This window comes from Mustela nivalis, assembly GCF_964662115.1.
Source record: "Mustela nivalis genome assembly, chromosome: 1".
Taxonomy (NCBI): domain Eukaryota; kingdom Metazoa; phylum Chordata; class Mammalia; order Carnivora; family Mustelidae; genus Mustela; species Mustela nivalis.
Genome location: NC_139020.1, coordinates 104919927 through 104943527, shown reverse-complemented (window position 1 = coordinate 104943527; position 23601 = coordinate 104919927). Strand labels below are relative to the sequence as shown.

The following is a 23601-nucleotide window of genomic DNA, read 5'->3' as shown; positions in this document are numbered from 1 at the left end:
CAGGGTATAAAAGTCTATGTTGAGAGGTTTTTTTTTCTCTCAACACTTTAAATATTTGTTCCCAACACTTATTAAATATTTACTCCACTCTCTTCTTCCTTGCATGGTTTCTAAGAAGTTGAATGTAATTCTCATTTTTGCTCCTTTACAAGTAAAGTTCTTTTTTTCCTCTGATCTCTTTCAGAATTTTTAGCTTTTCTTTTCTGCAGTGTAAATATGATATGCGTAAGTGTGGTGTGAGGTTGGTTTTTTTGTTGTTGTTGTTTTGGTTTGCTGTTTGGTCTGCTTAGTGTTCTCTTCCTGGGTCTGTGGTTTGGTGTCTGACATTAATTTGGAGAAATCCTCAGTTATTATTGCTTCAAATACTGCTTCTGTTCCTTTCTTCCTTTTCCTCTTTGATATTCCCATGACGTGTGCGTTATACCTTTTGTAGTTGTCCCACAGTTCCCACAGAACACTTGGATGTTCTGTACTATTTTTAGTCGTCTTCTCTTGGCTTTTTAGTTTTTGAACTTTGTTATGTCGTCAAGCTCAGAGGTTATTTCCTTGGCTATGCCCAGTCTATTAATGAGCCCATCAAAGGTATTCTTCATTTCTGTGAGTTTTATGACATTTTAATGTTATCTGTCCTATCGCCCTTTCCATAGCTCTGAAAACCAACAGCCTTGTACAAACCAGTAACCTAGTGATGACTTGAGGGAACAAAAGGGTTTGGAACTCCCCCAAAGCCTCAATCTCAGAGGACTGTAAATATGTGACCTATTTGGCAGCTCACTTAAAAAGCTCCATTCTCAAGGCTTGTCTTTTTTTGTCCTGACTCAGAGCTTACTCAACACAAACAACACGATCTGGAACCCACCTCCTCCCCAGGATATCTCTCAGAAATAATCAGGTAACTGTTTAACTTTACAGGTGCCAGAGGTGGTATTATCAGAATGAACTAATAAATTCAACAAAAAAACTTAAAAGGAAAAACTGGATAATGGAAGTCTGCAGGGGGCTTTAAAAAGCTCCAACATTATTTCTAGAAGTCCAGAAGGACATGTGTATAGTCAGGGCTGTACACATATCCAAGAAAGACCTGGGAAAGCCCTAAGCTACTCACAGCAGACTTTGAGGCTCTGCACAAGCAAAATAAAAGTTAAGGCAGAATTGTAAGCTGCCTGCTGAAGCACTGAAAGTTCCAAAATAAAATGAAGCAAACTTATAAAATAAGACATAAATAATTCAGCAGTAATACTTGGAGACTTCATTAATCCACTTTCATTAATGGATAGAACAATTAGCAGAAGATAAACAGTAAACAGTAACCTTAAACAAAACTCTAAGTCAACTACAGACGTCTACAGAACATTCTACTCAACAACAAAACATATTCAACATATTATTTTCAAGTGCATAAGAACATTCTCCAGAACAGACCCTATGTTAGGCTACAAAATAAGTCTTGGGGTGCCTGAGTGGCTTAACTAAGCATCCAGCTCTTGACTGCAGCTCAGATCAAGATCTCAAGGTTCTGAAATAAAGCCCCAAGTCCAGCTCTGTTCTCAGTATGGAGTCTGCCTGAGATTCTTTCTCTCCCTCTTTCCCTACCCCTGGCTCTCTCTTTTCTCTCAAAAAGGCAGAAATCATACAAAGTATGTTCTCTGGCCACAATGGAATAAAATCAGAAATCAATATCAGAGGGAAATGTGAGAAAATCACAGATATGTTGCAATTAAATAACATACTTCTAAAAAAAGCCCAGTATCACAAGGAAAATTAACAGTTACTTTGAGATGAACAAGAATAAAGACACAAAGTACCAAAACTTGTGGGATGCAGCTAATGCATTAGTTAGAAGAATATTTGTACATATAAACACTTATTTTTAAAAAGAAAAATTATTTCAAATCAATAACCTAAAATTCTACTTCAAAAAAGCTAAAAGAAAGCGGGGATGGGGGCACCTGGGTGGCTCAGTCAGTTAAGCATTTGCTTTCAGCTCAGGTCATGATCCCAGACTCCTAGGATCAAGTCCCACATTAGGCTCCCTGCTCAGGAGGGAGTTTGCTTCCCCCTCTACTCTTTCCCCTGCTTGTGCTCTTTCTCTCTCATGCTCTCTCTCAAATAAATAAAATATTTTTTAAAAGGGGGGGTGCAAATCAAACCCAACTAGTAAGATGGAGGAAGTAAATGTTAAAGATTAAAGTTAAAATAAACAAAAAATGAAAGGAAATTTTTTTAAAAATCAAAGAAATAAAAAATTGGTTCTCTGAAAAGACCAACAAAATTGACAAACCTTTAGCTAGACAGACCAAGAAACAAGATGACTCAAATTACTCAAATCAGTAATAAAAGAAATCACTACTGACCTTATAAAAATAAAAGAATACAAAAGAATACCATAGGCACTATATGCCAAAAAATTAAATAACATAGATGAAATGGACAAATTCCCATAGAAATACCAAAACTGACTCAAAATGAAATAATGGGAACAGACTATAATAAGCAAAAAGACTGAACTTAAAAACTTCCAACTAAGAATATCCTAGGCTCACATGGCTTCATTAATGAATTCCACCAAACATTTTAAGATTTATTTATTTATTTAGAGAAAGCAAGCACATGAGTGTGGGGGAGAAGGGCAGAGGGAGAGAGAAACCCAAGCAGTCTCTGTGCTGAGTAAGGAGCCCAACTCAGGGCTCAATCCCATGACCCTGGAATCATGACTTGAACTGAAAGCAAGAGTTAGATACTTGCCCAACTGTGCCGCCCAGATGCCCCTTTTTAAAAGATTTATTTTATTTTTGGAGGGAGGGGGAGAGAGAGCATGAGTTGGGGAGGGGGGTAAGAGAAGAGCAAGAGAGACTCTCTAGCCATCCCCACTGAACATGGAGCCCAACCTGGGGCTCAATTTCATAACCCTGATATCATGACCTGAGCCAAAACCAAGAGTCAGATGCTCAACCGAAATGAGCCACCCAGACACCCCTGAATTCTTCCAAACATTTAAAAAAGAATACCAATCCTTCATAAACTCTTCCAAAGATCAGAAGAGAGAACACTTCCCAAACCATTCCATGATGCCGTTATACCAAGTTTCAAGTATACATCATACTAGGACCAGAAAAAGACATGGAAAGAATATAAAACTAAAGGATATCCTTTATAAATACAGACATAAAAATCTTCAAAAAATAAAAAAAAATAAATAACAGCAAACTGAATCCAATAGCATCTACAAAAGAAGTATACACCATCGGGTATATCTAAATACCAAGGGGTATTTAGCCTAATATAAGATTGGCTTAATATAAAAAATCAACCAAACCTTATAGACCATATAAAATAAAGGACAAAACCCACAAGATTATCTTAATACATGCAAAAAAAAAGCATTTGATAAAATCAAATTCTTTCATATTAAAACCACTCATCCAACTAGGAAAAGAATGAAACTCTTCAAACTGAAAAGGCCATCTACAAAAAACTCCCAGTATATAGCATATATAATAATGAAAAACTGAGGGGCGCCTGGGTGGCTCAGTGGGTTAAAGCCTCTGCCTTCAGCTCAGGTCATGATCCTGGGTCCTGGGATCAAGCCCCACATCGGGCTCTCTGCTCCGCGGGGAGCCTGCTTCCTCCTCTATCTCTGCCTGCCTCTCTGCCTACTTGTGATCTCTGTCAAATAAATAAATAAAATCTTTTTTAAAAAATTAAATTAAATTAAAATAATGAAAAACTGAATGCTTTCTCTCTTATATCACGAGAAAGATTAAAATGTCCACTCTTGCCACTTTATTCAGTAGTATATTGGAGGTTCTAACCAAGCCAATTAAGAAGGAAAAAAGAAATAGAAAGCATTCAGATTAGAAAGCAAGAAGTAAAACCATCTCTGTTTACAAAAAACCATGATCTTATATATGCAGAAAATTCTAGAGAATTCATTTAAAAAGTTAGAATGAATTCAGCAAGAATGTAGGATACAAGGTCAATAAACAATAATCAATTTCATTTCTATACAATCACAAATAATATTCCAAAAATGAAATGAAAATACCAATTCCTCTTATAATAGCATCAAAATTAGTAAAATAGGAATAGATTCAACAAAAGAAGTATATGACTTACACACTGAAAAACTGCAAAACATCGTTGAAAAAAATTAAACAATACCTAAATAAATGGGAAGAGATCTTATGTTCATGGATTGGAGAACTTAATGATGTTAAGACAGCAATAATCGCCAAGTTGATCTATAGTGTCAAAGCATGCTTATAAAAATCCCAGCTGCCTTTTTGCAGAACTTGGGAAACCAAAGTGACTAGAAAAAAACCAAAATAAATGGAAAAACATATCACATTCATAGATCAGAAGACTCAACAGTGTTAAGATGGCAATCTCCCCTAAATTATTTTACAGGGTCAACTGCAATCTCAAACAAAATTCTGTTTTTTAAAAAGAAAGCAATGAGTTGACTTTAATGGCTATATGTAAAGACAAAGGACATAGACTAGTCATGACAATTTTGAGAAAGAAAAAGTTGGGAGATCTAAGTACCTGATTTCAAGACTTACTATAAAGTTACAACAGTCAGAACAGTAAATTCCTGGCATAAGTACAGACATACGTATATATCATGGAAACATAACAAAGAGCACAGAAAGAGACTTATATTTTCAAGTGATTTTTGACAAAATTACATTTTTGCCAATTTTTTAAACAAAAAAGGTGCCAATTGAAACAAGGTATCTTTTCAAAAAATGGTAAAGAAACCGATAGCTTTATAAGGAAAAAAATTCCTTGAACGTTACCTTGCATCCCATAGGAAAATTAAGTTAACTCAAAATGGATTACAGACCTAAATATAAGTGCTGAAACTATTAAATTTATAGAAAAAAAAAACAGAGGAGAAAATCTTTATGACACTGAATTGGACAAAGATTTCTTAAACACCAAAAGTCCAAAACTACAAAAGAAAAAATGAATAAAGTAAACTTAATGAAGATTAAAAACTGTTGTTCTACAAAAAACACGGTTAAGAAAAATGAAAAGCTAAGCAACAGACTGGGAGAAAAATTCTGCAAAATTAATCTTGAAAAAGAGCTCATTTCCAGACTACATAAAGAACTCAAAGGCTCTTTCACTTGGAATTTTTACAACCCACTAATATAAAGTCCAGGAATACCTCCTCCCTAATTCCAAAAAGAGTTAACTGATTAAAAAATACATACATACAAGGTGGAGGGTGGGGGGTATGGCACAAGAGCTCATGAAAAGATATTCAACATCACTAACCACTGTGGAAATAAAAATTAAAATCACGAGATAACCATTACACACCCACCAGAATGGCTAAAATTTTTCAGTTATAGACTGACAGTACCAAGTGCTTGCAAGGATATGGAACAACTGGAAGTCTCATATATGGCTGATAGAAATGCAAAATGTTACAGTCATTTTGAAAAACCAAGTAGCAGTACCTTAGAAAGCAAACCATGTATTTACAATATAGTCTCTCCATTCCACTCTTAGATACTTGGCCAAGAAAAATAAACACATATGTCCACACAGAAACATATTCATAGCTAAGGGTCAGTGATGGAGGATAAAGGCAATATAAAGCATACTATGGTTATTACCATAGTACCTGTTTTGTATCTCGACTTTATCAATGTGAATATCCAATTGTGATACTATGCTTTAGTTTTGCAAGATGTTATCACTGGGAGAAACTGGGTAAAGAGTATACATGATCTATTGTGCCATTTCTTACAACTGCATGCAACTCTATAATTTTCTCCTAAGTTTAATTAGAAACAAAACTTGTTCACACATGTTGTAGCAACATTACTTAGAACAGCCCTAAGGGTGACTGGGTGGCTCAGTGGGTTAAAGCCTCTGCTTTTGGCTCAGGTCATGGTCCCAGGGTCCTGCTCCCCACCCCCTCTGCCTGCCTCTCTGCCTACTTGTGATCTCTGTCTGTCAAATAAATAAATAAAATCATTAAAAAAAAAAAAAAAAGAACAGCTCTAAATTGGAAGCAAGTCAAATGTCCATCCCCTGGGAAACTTCAATGTGAAGGAACTTTAGCTCTTTTTATAGTTTGATTATGGCGGTGGTTATATGATTATATAAGATTATTAAAATTCACAACTGTATACATTAAATTGGCCAATTTCATGAAATTTAAATATCTTAAAATATAAAAAGGAGGAAAAAAGACTTAGAAAATTAATACCTGTTAGCGTCCTTCCTGCGTTCAAAGGAGGAGCAATGACTCTGAAAAGTTTCTGGATTAAAATTAAGAAGAAAACAATCACCATCATTTTCAAAAAAGAATTACATTTTCAAAAACATAATCAAGAATCTTATACTATTAATCACCTTTCTCTGACTGAATTAGGTATTTGCTATTGAGATTATGTATAAAAACTTGTAATGTGGCCATGAACTATTATCGAAGGATCACTGGGGAAACAACTGGTCTCATATTCCTCACTCAAAGAAACTATTTAATAAATACCAGTTAGATGAAGGTCTTTGTTAGGATTGTAATTTCTGATATAAAATATCCCTAGGTTATTCAAAATGCTTTATTTTAAAAAAATAGTAAGAAAGTGAAAGGATTAATAGCCTACCAAAATGGTAATGAAGATTACTTTAAAATGAAAACATCTGAACAACAGTAGACACAAAAGGAAACAATATTTAAACTAAAGTACAATCTCTGGAAATGGTAAAATTGACAACAAAACTACATTGTCCTTCCTCAAAGGGAGTTCCCTGTTTGGGAGAGGACAGACCCTTAACACTGGGAAATGCAAATTAAACTGTTTAGTAGCATCAAAGAGCCCCCAAAACCAATCCATATTTTCTTTCCCAGGGAAACCCTAAGTCCCTCCCTGCTTCCCCACATTTTGTTAAACTTAAACTGGTAGCTTTAGTTCCGGCTATACAGTAAAGTACCCTTTACTAAGTGCTCCTAGTACTTGTCTGAATAAACTATCTTTTCTGCTGTCTTTGGTCAGTTAATTCTCAGCCCTCCCTCCACCTCTGGGATCTAAATTGCTAGAGGTAAAGTTTCCCCTCTGAACACAAGGCACTACTTTTATCTCAGAAGGAGCCAAAGCTAAAACTAAGGAAAGATTTCAGACTGTGGTCGTCATCTTAAATGTGATGACACTGTCATTCTAGAAAACCTAGAAAATATCCAAGAGGCAGGGCACCTTTTAATTTAGACCTCTTTAAGTACAAAAGTAACTAAACATGGACAAGTGATTTCCCTGTGGGCAAAAAATTATAAAAAAGGAATCACAGAGTGCCCGGATTAACCTCCCATTCCTAGCTAACCTATCCAAATCATTATTTAATAACAAATACCAAGCACTTTCGGAAAATCATCAAACTTGAAAACTTCTCTTAACACAAAACAAGTCATCCTTAAGAGCTCAGCAGTCCATCTGAGATGTATAGGTATAAATGCAAACCAGACTTTGAAGAATGAAACACACACACCAAACTAAAACTTTAAAAGCCCTATAACAAAAACCACGCAATCATTTTTATCACCATAGAATGTATTGAATCAGAATCTGTTTCTAAGGATTATTTTGATACAAACTAGAAATTGTAGAGGCCACTTTTGGGAAACAGGCTTAAGCAATGGAAATCCGATCAAGGTCAAAGGGCCCACAGCTCCTACTGAGCAGAATGCAAACAGGTGGTGCACACAGTCTCATTAAGTGACCCTCCTTGAAACAGCCACCGGCCCTAACTGACCAATTACAACAAGGCACAGTTCCTAAGGTTACCAAAAAAGAGAAACTCCAAACATACCCATATAACTGTGGCCCCTCACCATTACCTTGTTGCAGTCTCTCCTTTGCCTGCCACTCCCTTGCAGTGTATTTAATAAACTTTTATCTCTTTTGTTTTTTCTTAGGTGAAGTCTTTTGCCTCAGACGCCACACCTCAGGCCCCCATCCAAGCAGAGTAACCCTACATTTTGTGGCTGCCCCCATCTGATCAGGAGACCTCCATAATTGAGATGCCTCATATTTGGTGGCCCATGTGGGGACCCTTTGTCCTCCCACGGATCTCCCCAGATTCTTTAGGAATTTCTCGGGACTTTCCCTCAGTGGACCATCTAATGGGTGCATCTCACAGAAATTGCATTAATTCTTCCTAATTGTGGTTTAGCAGTGAGACAGAAAATATTTTTTATGTGCAGAGAGGTCCTGGGCCTCACTGAGGATGCAGCCGACCTCTCTTTCCAGGGAAGTACTGGACTTTGATGGGGAAGCAGCTGAGAGGTGGTAAGTGTAAGTAATACTTACTAGACACACAATCAAAGTCAAAACCAGGGGAAAAGGGCTGTGGCACTCATTCTGGAAACTGACCAAGAGAAGAGAGGTGCAACCAAAACTGGAAGAGTACTGAATTAGAGTGATATTCACCTACCCAGTCAAGTGTATTTAAGAAAGCCTTGGCTTTGTAATATGGAAGACAGTTTTGATGGCCATTAAATATGCAAAACAAAAAAAAGTTGCTTGGATGCCTTCCGCAGATGAGCCAGGTTAGTCATTGTAACAAAACAATGGGCTGGCAAGGTACTATATAAACCCACAATCCATTATCTACAATTCTGTCCTCAATTTAAGGCAAATAACGAGATGGATATGGCATTTGGTTCTTTTTAAAATAAGCCCAAATGCTTTTTAGTGGTAAGGAGAATAAATTCTGATGCATGCTGTAAACACTGAACTGGGAAAAGCAACAAATCAGCAATTAACAAAGAATGATCTTTCACCGTTATCAGGACCTTCCTCCAGCACAATGTATCTACAAAGAGTATTTCTCAATAGTACATTTACCACAAACAATAAGTATATAAACTAAATTCCTTATACCTTTTGGAAAACATACAATATCAAAAATCTTAAACAACAACAATAACAACTAAAGTCTAACAGGCAAGCATTACCTTTAATTCTATTTGTTCCCTGGGATTTAAATACCTACTTATGCAGTTAAAAAAGAAAGCAATGGCAGAAGGTGTGAAATTAAAGGATACTTAAAGTCCCAAGCTAAAATGGGTGCAGGTCTAATAATAAATCTACAAGAAATTAAGCAACTGGATGAAAATAGAAATCATTCAAAGGAAATGGATAACAGGAAAAAGCCATTAACAGACAGTATTAAACATGTGTCCAAATTTGGAAGTATCTTACCTCCATTGGACTAATAAATTCATTCATGCCTCTGTTGTAGACATAGATCATAGCATCATACAGACGATTTTCCCAACACATGAGAACTACCTGTAAAAAAGAAGAGTTGCTTATTCCATACAATTCGGTCTCACCAATCATTTTCCTTAGAGCTTTAACAGTGGAGAAAAACAAGTACTCTTCCCTAATTTTTCTTAGTCCTTCTCTGAAAAAAAACTGAAGTACAGTTGACCCTTGAACAACATGGAGGTTAGGGGTGCTGATCCCTCCCAACCCCTGCACAGTCAAAAATCCATATATCACTTTTGACTCCTCCAAAACCCAACTACTAATAGCCTACAGCTGCCCGGCAGTCTTAATGATTAACAGTCGAGCAACATCTATTTCATACATTACATGTATTATATTCTGTTTTCTTACTATAAAGTAGGACAAAGAAAATGTTATTGAGAAAATCATAAGAGGAAATATATTCACACTACTGTGCTGTATTTATTGAAAGAAATCCACATATGAACAGACCTGTGTTGTTCAAAATCGTGTTGTTCAAGGCGGAACAGTACTCAAACACAATGCCAGGGTAAGAGTTGTTGGAGTTCAATATTACTTTTAATTATACAATTGCTACTTTTAAACATTCCCAATGTCTATTTTTTTTCTCCATCCACCCCTTTTCCATATTCATTTTATCCTTGGTCAATAGCTCTACAAATTATTTACTGAACATCTATATTCAGGCCCCCTGCTAGCATCAAACAAACCCAGACTTGGTCTATACCCTTACAGAATTACTGTTTATCTTGACACTAACCAAAAGAAGGGAGGGGCACAAAATGGTGTGAGCTCCAACTGGTGGAGATACTCAATTACACATTTAATTTATTTACAAATGTGATGTGTTACAAAGGAACCAGATTTGGTATAATGGAGTATTCAAGTCACCCCTGAGGAAGCAATATTTAAGCAAGGGCCAAAAGAATGCACATATATAAGCCAAAAGCAGAGATGGAATCTAAGGACTATGCAGGCTGAAGCAGTAAAGATGAAAGTCTCAAGGCAGCAAGAAGCTTGAAGTGTTTAAAGCTGGAGAGAAATTAATTTCAGAAACTATTTAGAAGAGGAACAGTGACGATTTGCAGTGTACCCTATATCCCGCTCCTATTAAGGCTATATTATACTACAGCGTAGAGGTAAGAGGGCTGAAGCAGACGAGGAGAGGGTGGCAAAGGAGAATAAGGAGCAGCAAGAGAATTAAGAGGAAAAACAGAAGCAAAGGGTCATGGGAGTGTCTTTGTAGACTAAAGCATACTCTGGGTCCTCTTCTCTCGTCTCACTACCCTCTCTCACCCAGAGCTGTGTTCATACATCTCTACTGATGACTAACATATTTACATCCCCTCTGACTCATACATCCAACCACTTATTTGATATCTTTACCTGAATGTGTAAATAAAATGGCAAAACAGAACTCCTGATTTTGTCTCTCAAACTTAGACTTACCCAGTCTTCCAATCTTCTTAGAGGAATCACTATCCACATTTATCTCACACCAAAAAACTAAATATCATCCTTAAATTCCCAGAATAAAATGGGAAAAGCTATACCTTGCTCTGAAAGGTCTAAATCTCTCTTTCAAGCAAGCTCCCAACCTGTTTGCCTTTTATCTGTAATGTTAACATTCAAGGCATTTATTTTTTATTTTTTGCATTAGTTGTTGCTTTTACCTGGAACAATCTTGTCCAAGATCTCTCTGCATTACTGATTTCTTCTTGTCATTTGGATTTCAGACTCAATGTTACCTCCTCAGGAAGATTTTCTGCAGTCAAGCAATCTAAGATAGTCTCACATTCTCTTTCTATATACTGCCTGACTTTTAACATCACTTTTTTTTTAATACTTCTGCCTTATCTGTTTACTCTCAAACTTTTGGGCTAAAATGTAAGCCTCTGAGAGGGTAAGTTTTGTCCACTAGGGTCACTGAAGCCCCTCAGAACCTGACAATCAACGCTTCTTGAATTAACAAACAAATGCTACAGAAAGAATAAGTAAAATGTGAAAAATTAGATTTGATATAGTGGACATGGAGGGCATTGCTGACTCCACCGAAAGCAAGCCTGGAAAGTTATTGGGATGTGGAAAAATGGAAGTACAACCTAAACAATGCTTTCAAGACTTCTGGCTGTGACTGGAAAGCGTGACATCGGGCAGTAACCCACAGGGAAGAAAGCCTTCTATGGAGAGAAAGGAAACTGAAAAGAAGATTTTTTAAATTGTTTTAACCAAAAAAAAAAAAAAAAAAAAAAGATTACAGAATAGTTACATAATGTTGGGGGAAAGCTAAAAATATTGAGAAGACAAGAAATGAGAAATTTCTCTTATACTGGTGATGGGTGATAGGTAAATAAAACTAGATGGACAGCATGCTCTCAAATCACTGGAACTATTACTTGACATGAAAACTATGTCAAATTACCCATACAGCAGAAAGGAATACATAAAAGAGGATCCGCCTTTACTTTGCAAACTCACAGCCATTCATAAAGAGCTTCCAAGAAGAAAACAAGAACCATTTCTCCAAGCTGTTTACTTTATGTGAATTTGCACATTAAAACAACAACAAACTACTACTTTTGGTCTTCCTAAAATCTTTTAAGTCATCCATATTTTAGCTCAACAGGGCTTACTTATTAGCATCTTTGCACCTCTGAGCCTCTGGAGGAGGAGCATGCACATTACTAGGACTAATATGGAACTCAAGCGTTAAGAGTGAAATGTCAAGCGTTAAGAGTGAAATGTCTAAGGCAAAGTATATACTGCTCCTCAGTTAAAGACCAAAGAAACCTATTGTGGAGACCTCAGACAGATTGGAGGTATGTTTACAAACAATGGGCTGGCTGATCAAGCCAAGACATCCTGTAATTTGCTTCTTATACTATATCGTGCATTTCAAAACTCAATGCATGAAAGTTATCAACTCTGGACACAAAAAGTAGCTTTTTGAAAAATGGCATCGTACTCTGAGAAGTAAAAATACTCCTTATTCACACAAGAGTACTCAGAGTTAAAATTCACTTGCAGGTGAAAACTGTACCAGTGAACAAACAAATGGATGAAGAAGGGTCAGTCAGGAAGCATCTACCGAACAACTACCAAATGTAACTTTATGCCAGGTGCTGTGGGGGATGTCAAAGGAATAGAAGACTCTTGACTCGCAGGAGTTCATAATCCTGTTTTCATTAAGGAACAATCATAAGAAATATATTGACAAATACAAGTTTAAGAGACACCTTACCAAAAGTGCTCAGTAAATAAATGGGGTTGATGGAAGGGACAGTGGGGCCCAATCAGTCAGACAAGTATAATCAATAAAGGAATGGTGTATATTCTGTATATTAGTGATCTTTCTATAAACTCACCTGCTGAATATCTAGGCTGGTGATATCCATATGTACAATGAGGGCTTCCACATTTTCCATTAACTTTTTATCTTGAAAGTGAACAATCAAGTCTTTCATTACCTGTGGGGTCATCCCCACTAATTTATCACTTAAAATATATGGCTCAAGGCACTCCAAAAACACTCCTTTGGCCACTGAATTCTCACTTAGTTTGTCATACATTTGGCTAAATAAAAGATCCCTGTAAAAGAAAAAGAAAAAACACTTTTTGGAATATTCTGAGCATTCACTAAATTCAGTCTGCTGTTTTTCCTTTTTCCTATTTCAATTGACAAGTTTAACAAAAACAGTAACAATACTAGCATAGAGCTTTATATTGTGAAAAACATTTTATATGTAGTATCTTAATGAATTTTTACAACCAAGAAAAGCTGAATAAATTACTTGCAGAAGGTTGCATAGCCAACAAGTGATAGAATCAGAATCTCAACTCAGCCTTCTGACCTAAATCCTCTGTTGAGTCTATTATGACACACTGCTTCTTCTTCTTTTTTAAGATTTTATTTGAGAGAGAGAGAGAGATCACAAGTAGGCAGACAGGCAGGCAGAGAGAGAGGAGGAAGCAGGCTCCCTGCTGAGCTTCTCGAGAGCCTGATGTGGGGCTCGATTCCAGGACCTGAGATCATGACCTAAGCCAAAGGCAGAGGCTTATTAACCCACTGAGTCACCCAGGTACCCCACACTGCTTCTTAAAGACAATGGTGATGTCAGTGGGTAGTATAGTGAACATGACAAAGTAGAAAAAATATGAAAAAGACCTATTCCAGGGATACCTAGCTGACTCAGTCAGTACAGCATGTAACTCTTGATCTTGGGGTAAAGATTACTTTAAAAAAAAAAAAAAAGGACTATTCCTAATTTATCCTTTCTTCTTTCCTGATACCTAAATATTCCCAACTGATCTCCAAAGTCAATATATTTCTTTACCTAGTTCTTTTTTTTTTTAAGATTTTATTTATTTATTTATTTATTTGACAGAGAGAGAGAGATCACAAGTAGAGAGAGAGGCAGGCAGAGAGAGAGGAAGGGAAACAGGCTCCCTGCTGAGCAGACAGCCCGATGCAGGGCTCCATCCCAAGACCCTGAGATCATGACCTGAGCCGAAGGCAGCGGCTTAACCCACTGAGCCACCCATGCGCCCCTCTTTACCTAGTTCTTATCCCTTGTTTCCCAAAGGGTTTGGATAGTGATTACTGATGAAGAGGGAGAAAATGTTCATTTAAAAAATATATATCTAGAATCTATCTTATTGAAGAAACAAATTTTTAAATTAATCTAAATGCCCCATACTCAATAACTGTTATATTTATTCCATATTTCTTTTACAAATAGTCCATAAATAATTTTATACTCATCCGAGAATTCCAAATTCTGCTTTCTGCAACATTATGTAAGAAGCACCATTCTAAGATACTACCTACTGTTAAACTTACCATTTTGTCTAACTCAAAATGTTTCACCAAACTGACACTTCGGGATTTACTTAAGTATTCCTGAAGTGTTGGATATATCACTTACTTCCAGTGTTTTACTGTCATGAGTGATGCCACAATGAACATCACCTAGTCTTTCCCATTTGGGGGACTTAATTCCTCATTCTACTTCTAGAAATTCACTTTAAGTCAAAAGATATGAAAAATTCTGTGGCAATTCAAAATGTATTGCTAAATCATCTTCAAAAAGTTTCACAGCACCAATTTATATTGCCACCAGCAATGTAGAACTGTACAGTTTCATCAACAATTATGTTTGGTTTTTCTACCAGATAATTTAATAAGTGTAAATGAGGGGCACCTGGCTGGCTCAGCAGGTTAAGTGTCTGACTTTGACTCAGGTCAGGATCTCAGGATCCTGGGATCAGGCTTCCTGCTCAGCAGGGAAACTGCTTCTCCCTCTCCCTCTGGAGCTCCCCTTGCTTGTGCTCTCTCTCTGTCAAATAAATAAAATCTTTTTTTGAAAAAGTACAAATTAAATAACACTATTCTTAATTCTCTGATGACTGGCAAAACTCAATGTTCTCCATGTTCCCATTCATACATTGTACTACTTTATTATCATTTGCCCAATTCATTCATTCCCTTTTGTTGTTTAAGAAAAAACAAGTGCTCAGTTTCCTGGGTGCCTCAGTTCATTGAGCATCCGTCTCTTGGATTGTGCTCAGGTCATGGCCTTCTAGGTCCTGAGATTGAGTCCCTGTTGGGGCTCTGTGCTCAGAAGGGAGTCTGCTTAAAGATTCTCTCCTTCTGCTCCTCCCCCACAACTCACACGTGTGCTATCTCTCTCTCAAAGGAATAAATAAATTGTTAAAAAAAAAGAAAAGAACTAGGCTAATTCTATTTATCTGTTAAGACTGTTTATTTTTTACTAAATGTGTTATCTCCTTATATGTGCATCATGTCACTTGTGAAAAGTGGTAGCTGGTTCCTCTGCAGGTTCAGTCTATCCTAAAGTCCACAAAAAGGTGAAGAAAGAATCTGGAAGGAGCAGGACTGGATCCTTGCCTCATGTGAAGTCCTGGAAAGGGACAGATGTAAAGAGAATTGGCTACAAATGCACTAGAAGCACATGCCACTTTTCAATAAACAGTATGTGCAATATCCTGGGAGGGAAATCCATATCCATTTATTTTTTCCTCATATCCACAAATGTAATTTTTACATCCATTTTCCCCTCTGTTACACATTCCTCATGTAAGTTTCATTTTAATCAATAGTCCATCACATTTTTGTGATTACCAATTACTAACCAAGTAAAAAAAACTGAGATTAATGAAACTTTATTGCAACAAAGATAAAGAGTAACAAAGTAACTCTAATGAATATAAAGAAAATGCCATATTTGCCAGCACTTTCACTCTGTAATGTGTTGTTAAAAACAACATGCTAGGGAAGATAATTATATATTTTAGTTCAATACCAAAAACCCTAGGGAGGAAAATTAAAGAGTGAGAAATTTAGTAAACAGAGCATAAAAGATGACAAAGCAGGCAGTCCTGTAACAAACAGCAACATGTAATGCTAGTAAGATTAATGGCCAAAACTATATGTTTCTTTGTTAACCAGTCAGAGCCTATAAATAAAGACGCAAGAAAAATAAAAGTCAGCAACTCCTATTGGTATCCCTACTTTAACAAATAAATCAATCAATCAATAAATAAAATTCAAAAACATGTTATCATTTTGGGAGAATATTTATTAGATCATCAAGGAAGGAAGAAGAAAGAAAAGTACATACAAAAAACAAGTGTTTAGCTCTTGTGTTTCTTTCTATATTTAGGAATTATACTCCAGGGTGCTGACTCGATTTCCTGAAGTCCTAACTTCAAACTGCTGTTTATCGCTTCAAACTTAGCCACCCTGCAGCCACTGTAACACAAAATCCATTCTGAGTAACTGAGAGCCAAAAAGGTCTTCTTTCCACATAACTTCACTTTACGTTTATGCTCATATTAAAGACATTCTCTGGGGCTTACCATTCATAACATCAAATTGAAGGAGAAAATGGCCAAACTCACTTTGTGCATTATCAATTTTGCAATTTTAAAAATCTTAAAAAGTAAGCTTTGATTTTAAGTACAAACTCAGACTGTCAGAAAGGGAGCAAGAGCATTAATCCTTAATACTTGCCAGTCTGAATGACATACATAACCGGAGCTGGTTAAATAAATCCCCTGTCAATGTGAGCAAGACTTAATAAACTCAAAGTTGATCTGGGTTGCTCTCCTTATTTATAAAAGTAATGGCAAAGTTAAAATAAATTCTAAGAAATTATGTTCAAAATGCTCTATTCTCTGACATAAGTACCACAGTTTGTGAAGCTTTCCTTTAAAAAGGCACTCAATTCTGGTAATGGTTGTACAACTCTGTGAATCTACTAAAAACTACTGAATTAGGGGCTCCTGGGTGGCTCAGTAGGTTAAAGCCTCTGCCTTCAGCTCGGGTCATGATCCCACGGTCCTGGGATCCAGCCCCGCATTGGGCTCTCTGCTTGGCAGGGAGCCTGCTTCCTCCTCTCTCTCTGCCTGCCTCTCTGCCTATTTGTGATCTGTCAAATAAATAAAATCTTAAAAAAAAAAAAAAAAAACCTACTGAATTATACACTTTAGAAAGGGTGCATTTTATGGTATCTGAATTATATTTCAATATAGCTGTTATAAAATTAAAAAGCATCTTTTCCCCCTAGCTTTGATGTTTAAAATAGTAACATGAAGTTATCAAGAAAACAGATCTAGGGGCTCCTGGAGGGCTCAGCGGGTTGAAGCCTCTGCCTTCGGCTCGGGTCATGATCCCAGGGTCCTGGGATCGAGCCCCGCATCGGGCTCTCTGCTCAGCGGGGAGCCTGCTTCCTCCTCTCTCTCTCTCTGCCTGCCTCTCCACCTACTTGTGATTCTGCCTGTCAAATAAATAAATAAAATCTATAAACAAAAAAAAAAAAGAAAAGAAAAAAGAAAACAGATCTAAAACATTCAGTTTCTCAACCACGCTTGATAATTACGATCTTTCTCAAACAATAATATTAATGTTGAACAAGAATAAATAAACACCCTGGCTATTAAAGGTCACTTCTGATTCACTTTAGATTTAACAGAAATATTTCTGGTTCAGATTTATACATAATTCAAGTCATCTGAATGGTATCTTCTTTTTGGATATCTGTTTACAGTGATATAAGTTCAAACTGGTCAAGATCACACAGCACCTATTTTGTCTTAGGGCTTTATTGAGATAAAATTCACATTTATAAACCAAGCCTATTTTTTTAAATATTTTATTTATTTATTTGTCAGAGAGAGAGGGAGAGAGAGCGAGCCCAGGCGGACAGAATGGCAGGCAGAGGCAGAGGGAGAAGCAGGCTCCCTGCCAAGCAAGGAGCCCGATGCGGGACTAGATCCCAGGACGCTGGGATCATGACCTGAGCCGAAGGCAGCGGCTTAACCCACTGAGCCACCCAGGCGTCCCAAAACAAAGCCTATTTTTAAACAATGTTCAAAATTATGATTATAGTTCAAGTAAACTCTGGACCTATTTTCAAAATAAACTGAAATTATGCCTACCATTTTATAGGCAAAATGACAAATCATTAAATGTACTACATAAAGCTTAAGATATATCTTTTGTCTATACTAAAAAGAAAATACACTCTACCAAACTGAAAGGAAATTGTGAAAGAAATCAAATTATGCAAACAAAAGTCTTCGAAAAACTTCCAAAAAGTACAAGTGAATTTCCTGTCATTTGTGATTTTAAACAATTCACAAAAAGACTATAAAACCAAATTTTAACCAAAAAAAAGAGGTCTATAACATACTGGTCAGTATGTCTTAAAGTAAAAAAGAAATGTGGTTCCTGCCATAGTAAAGGGATTTTACACTACAAAAGAATTCTTAGGTATAAATGGGAATACGAATATAAGGTAGTTCAATTACTGTTACTCCTGGATAGGGGTTCTAGGAAGTAACAGAAAATAACAGTGATCATAGTTACTCATACGTTACTCAGTCAAAATCAGTTCAGAACGTGTATTGTGTTCATAACTAGACTCACATAAGAAACAGTATCTGAAAAAGGGGTGACTATAAAAACAATGTACTCTATCAAAAGATATTAAGATAAAAAACATTAAGGGGCTAGGATTGAGCATTTAAGTGAGGACCCTTGAAGTGGAAGAAGTAACCTGAAATTAACAGAGTATTATACTACATTTTGTAAAATTTTATTTGTGTTATGCACAATTGAAGCTTTCACTCTTTTCTTGGTAAGAGATTATTTATTTATTTGTTTGTTTGTTTGAGAGAGAAAGAGAATGTGGGAGCATGAGCATGATGTGGGGAGGGGCAGAGCCAGAGGGAGAAGCAGACTCCCCACTGAGCAGGGAGCCTGACACAGGGCTTGATCCCAGGACCCTTAGATCATAACCTAAGCTGAAGGCAGATGCTTAACCAACTGAGTGACCCAGGCACCCTGGTCTTCAGCCTTTGAAAATGGAATCCAGAGAGGAGGAAGTCATACTATTTACACTACAGTCCCAGGAAAATATCCCTGGATGTAGGCATGTCTGAGTGTACCTAGTATGTATGAGTGGGAGGAAGGAGAGAGAAAGGTAAGAGCTGGGAAAAGGACCCTTGAGATCTTCCTTCCTTTAAAGATTAGGAATATACTATAACTGCTGGAGTTTCTCTCTGAGATCTCCAACAACAGATACTGTATTTGTTTCAGACACAGCCTGAAAAGTAACATGCTAAGGAGCCAGGGAAATTAAATGGAAAGGAAGAAGTCGGTAAAAGCAAAGAAATAATAAATAGATCCTAATTTGGTTAAAAACCCAGACCAGATCTTATCCTCTAGGTTATATGCTATGATTTAATGAAGTAATTATTGCATTCTCAGCCAGTCCATAGACTATTACATACAGCTGGAAATATTTCCTTTTCAAATCATATAAATAAGAAAAGTTTCTCTTTCAGAGATATATTGGAAACAAAACAAAATATTTCTGAAAGAACCCATTTTTTCATTTCCCCTATATCATCCTTCATCTTACAACTACTGGGGCCTATCCACAATAGCGACTGTAAGTCACCCCGCAGACCAAGCGGTAGAATTATTTCATTAATTCATCCATCAGGTACTGAATAGCTATTTTGTGCCAGGTACCATTCTAGGTAGAAATAATCCATTTTACAAACGTATTCCTTCTTAATCTAAACAAATTCAGTCTTAAGTACTTTATTTTATCTCATAATTATGTCAATTTGAAGATCTGGACTGATTCCAGTACTTACTAGTATTCAATACATCTCTACATTTCAAATTCCTCATCAGGAAATGAGAAAAACATTACCTTACACAGCAATTATGAAGATTAAAGAAAATATGTAAAACTGATCCATAAACTATTGAGCTGCTTTAAAAGATAAATAACAAGGAAGGGAGTATGAAAAGTGGGGTAAAGAGAAAACCAAGTTACGAAAAGCTGTTATGGCTCTTCGCAAGAGAGGAGATATTATTATTTTAAGTGTGAAAAAACTGTAAACTAGCAGAGATCGGTTAATTTGTATAGTTATCATTTAAACCCACAAGGCCAAATCAAGAGCTATCTTTTCAACAAAAGGCTCTAAAAACCAACAGAAAAAGCACTCTGAATTTTGTCCTTTTTTGGGTGGTGTGTAAAACTGTGTTTCAGTGATAGCTCATCGAAGAGGCTATATATACAGGACATGAATCATACACTTTAACTTTTAAGATCTTTTAGTAGGATTGCTCTTCTGTAAGTTATGTTTGCCTCCACTATCCAGCCACACAAACACATAGATGATACACCCACAGCATCTATTTTAGAAAAGTTAGTTTTAGTAGATAAATGCACTGAAAATTGTTAATTAAATTTCTGTAAATTAAACTTTCTTAAAAAACATATCCAAATTCATAGACTTCATAACAGTAAATTACAATATAAGCAAGAAGCAATCTGGGTTCAAAATAATTGAATCTGGCAGGCAGTGAATACTTACTTTCGCTCTAACAACAGGCAGTAATCAACGATGACAGGCACCATGTCCTGAAGAGAAACCATAAAGAAAGCATTAGCACCACACCTCTGTCCCATGGACCATTGGTCTGACATAATCAAAGTGGTCTGCTTAAGACACTGGTAAATTGTTGAGAGAATAGAACTTTATACCATGCTTTTGTTAAGTAATTTGGCGCTAGGAGTCAAAAGTCTTAAAAATGTGAAAAGACTTTTACCTAGTAATTCGAGCTGGAAATTTATCCTAAATACATTTAAGAAAAGAAGTGTTTAATGCATTAAGATTTTCACTGCAAATCTCTAACAGAAGCAACAGGAGAAGAGGGAGGAGAGGAAGACATGGAAATTAAATATATAACATGGGAACGTCATTAAGTAAATTTGCTATTGAAGTCAAATAGGTAGATATTACAAATTTACAAAGAGTTTACAACAACATAACAAATTTTAGGTGAAAACTATGCATTTATCTCACTACCTTTTAAAGGAAATTTGCAAAGGAAAAGAAAAAAATGTGAAGAAAATACATCAAATTGAAAACAGAATACAGTTGGTCTTGGTGGCTCAGGTGATTAAGGTTGTCTGCATTTTGTCACAATCCTCCAAACCAGCTATTTTAAGGTTGATTTAACTTCTCAGTTTCATAACATTTTGATTGCTTTAAATTCATCTTGTATAGACTTGTATCAGTGAATGGCAACCCATAATTTTGGCCTTTTTCAAGAGAAACAGAAGCTTATTATTACTGGAAGTTGTCAAGTAACCAAGCATTAGATTTCAGTAGTACTCTTTCATTTTCTGCTGGCTGCAGGGAAATGGTTTCCTTAAAAAAAAATAATAATAATAATAAAATCCTAGAAGGCCTAAGTTCTAGGCAGGGAAAAAATACCACCAGGAGAGAAGGCACTATGTGAAGAAGAGAATACCACATGCTAATACTTGTTTGACAAAACAAATAAAACCAAGGAACCCTTACTATTTGAGAGAGGTATTAGAAGGACCCATAATCCTGAAACAATTATGAGGTTATACATGACCAGTTTGCTTCCTTTAGTCATCAACAGTTCTTACAACAAGATTTAAAATCTTATTTAGAGTCTTCAAAAACAGAACTAAAATAATTGAAAAGTGTTAGGTTATGTGAAAAATTATGTGACAAGTGTTCGAGTTACAGCAAGTGTCAACCCTGTGTGAGAATACAGTGGGCCAAATAATCTGGAGGGAAAAAAAATCTCCCTAGATATTTAATTAAAATTCCTTACAAAACATGGCTGAGTTCCTAAGAAAGTAAGGGCAATACGAGTCTAAAAATGAAAAGGGCACTGAAAACCAAAGCAATAAATGTTCAGCTGTCACTGAGATTGTCTTATACATTTGTTGGTCACATTAAGAGCTTAGGTTTTAATGTCAGAAAAAAGCTGAGACCTTAGATGCTTGCAACTTAAAAGACCGAAACAAATATCTTCCTAAAACCAGGATTCTTGAAAAGCTGCACCCTTAGTGAAAGGAAAAGGGGTGAGGGAGATCCGCCTAAAAACCTAGGAAGAGGACAAGAAAGACTTTCTGTCTTAGCCTGGACTCAGTGGGGGTAAATCTGTACTCTGTGAGAATCTATAATCAATATCCTGTTTGTAGGTAGATTTGAGATTTGAATTTACATGGTCTCCTTAGGACAGAAAAAGTCAAGGAAAAAATGGAACATAAAAGATGATTCTGAGAAAGAATATTCTTGGGACACTTGAAAGAGAAACAAATTCAAAATTTCTCTGGAGACAGTACTTAACACAGGCAAAATAAGTTCTACTGATAAAGACCTATTGAAAATGTGCTCTAAACAAAAAATTTTAAAGCATCAGACAAAATAATGCACCATGAGTAAACATCAGCAGAAACCACAAACAGCAGGGGTAGCCTCTTAAAAGTTCAAGTATTATGAGAAACTATTAAATATATTTAAAATTACCAAATGCAAAAATTAAAGAAGTGCTTGGCGTAGTACTAAGTACTAAGGATACACTTACTAGAGAGAAATCAAGACTGAAATCATGAGATTCATACATTTAGCACAGATCACTATAGTGATTTTATGATGGGAGTATCTGGAAAACCAAGACTGAAGGTATAAGGCTATTACAGCAGTTAAAGTGAAATGGGGACTAAACTAGGGTAGTGAAGGTAGACCTAAAACACAGCAGACAGAATTAAGAGCTATTATAAAGGAAAACCCGAGCTTGGTGACAGATTGGTTGTGGGCTGGACGGGATAGGAAGGAGTCTATGATAACTCCCAAGTTTCTAGCTTAAGTGACAGCTGAATGAAGAGGTCACAAAATGAAATAAGGAATATAGGTAGAAGTGTTAGAAGAAAGAAACTAAGTGCAGTTTGGACTATGGCAGATTTAGGAACATCTTTACTTAGATGCTGAATAATAAGAAACTGAGTAATCTAAAACATCAGGTTTAGAATTATAGATTTCTAGGAGTCCCTGGGCTGATTCTGTCAGGAGAGCATGCAACTCTTGATCTCGGGGCTGTGAGTTTGAGCCCATGCTAAGTTAGAGATTACTTTAAAAAAAAATGTTTTTCAGTTAAAAAAAAAAAGAATTATAGATTTCTAAGTTATAAGAGGAAACAATGTATATGAATAAACTTGTCCTGGGATAACAAACAGAGTTAGAAACCAGTGGACAATGAACTAAGACTAAGAGCTACACAATGGTCAGAAGATAGAAACAAAATCCAACTCAAGACCAATCACAAAGGTATACAAATCAGAAGGGCACACAGTTACAGATAGCTGAAGGATACAAACCTTCAAAAAGGAAAGGTGATTGTCACTCTAATACAGCACTGAGGATGGATAAGATCTGGAAAGTGTTTATTGGACTTAGAAATTTGAATATCATTGGTACCTTTAATAAGTAGGTGTTTTACGTTCCTGATTAAACAGTAAGTATAGTGATCGGTGACATCCAGCTTGCAGACAACTGAATGGTAAAGGCAGTACTTGGTGGTATGTGAGGAGAAGGGAGGGAGAGAAAGAAGAGGAAGGAAAGTGTCAAGGGAGGAAGAGGGAGGAAAAGAAAAAGAAAACATCAATATATGTACAACTGGAATTCCTGAATAAGAAAACTCCAGCAGTGCAATTGAACAAACAGTTCAAGATACAACTCAAGAAAACTTTCCTGAAAGTAAAAAAAAAAAAAAAAAAAAACACAAAAACAACAACAAAACAGAGAGCGAGAAAGACTTAAATTTAGATATTGAAAGAACACATCATATGTTACAGAAAAAAATGGCCTTAAAATGGTTACACTGAGACCCAGTGCAGTCAAGTTACTGGATTCCAACAAGTAGTAAAGAAATAGCCAGAAGAAATGATAGGTCAGTTATGAAAGG

The 23601-nt window shown here is 36.2% G+C and overlaps 1 protein-coding gene across 3 annotated transcripts in view; it reads right to left on the bottom strand.

Moving 5' to 3' along the window:
* The window catches only part of VPS8 (VPS8 subunit of CORVET complex), a 246408-nt gene that overhangs the window by 144452 nt on the left and 78355 nt on the right, over positions 1-23601 (bottom strand). For all 3 annotated transcript variants that reach the window (XM_082693431.1, XM_082693433.1, XM_082693432.1), the window contains exons 21-24: positions 20187-20233; positions 12635-12857; positions 9219-9308; positions 6227-6278 (exon numbers count right to left, since the gene is read on the bottom strand). In XM_082693431.1, the coding sequence (XP_082549557.1) occupies positions 6227-6278; positions 9219-9308; positions 12635-12857; positions 20187-20233 (412 nt within the window). The remainder of the gene's footprint in view (positions 1-6226; positions 6279-9218; positions 9309-12634; positions 12858-20186; positions 20234-23601) is intronic.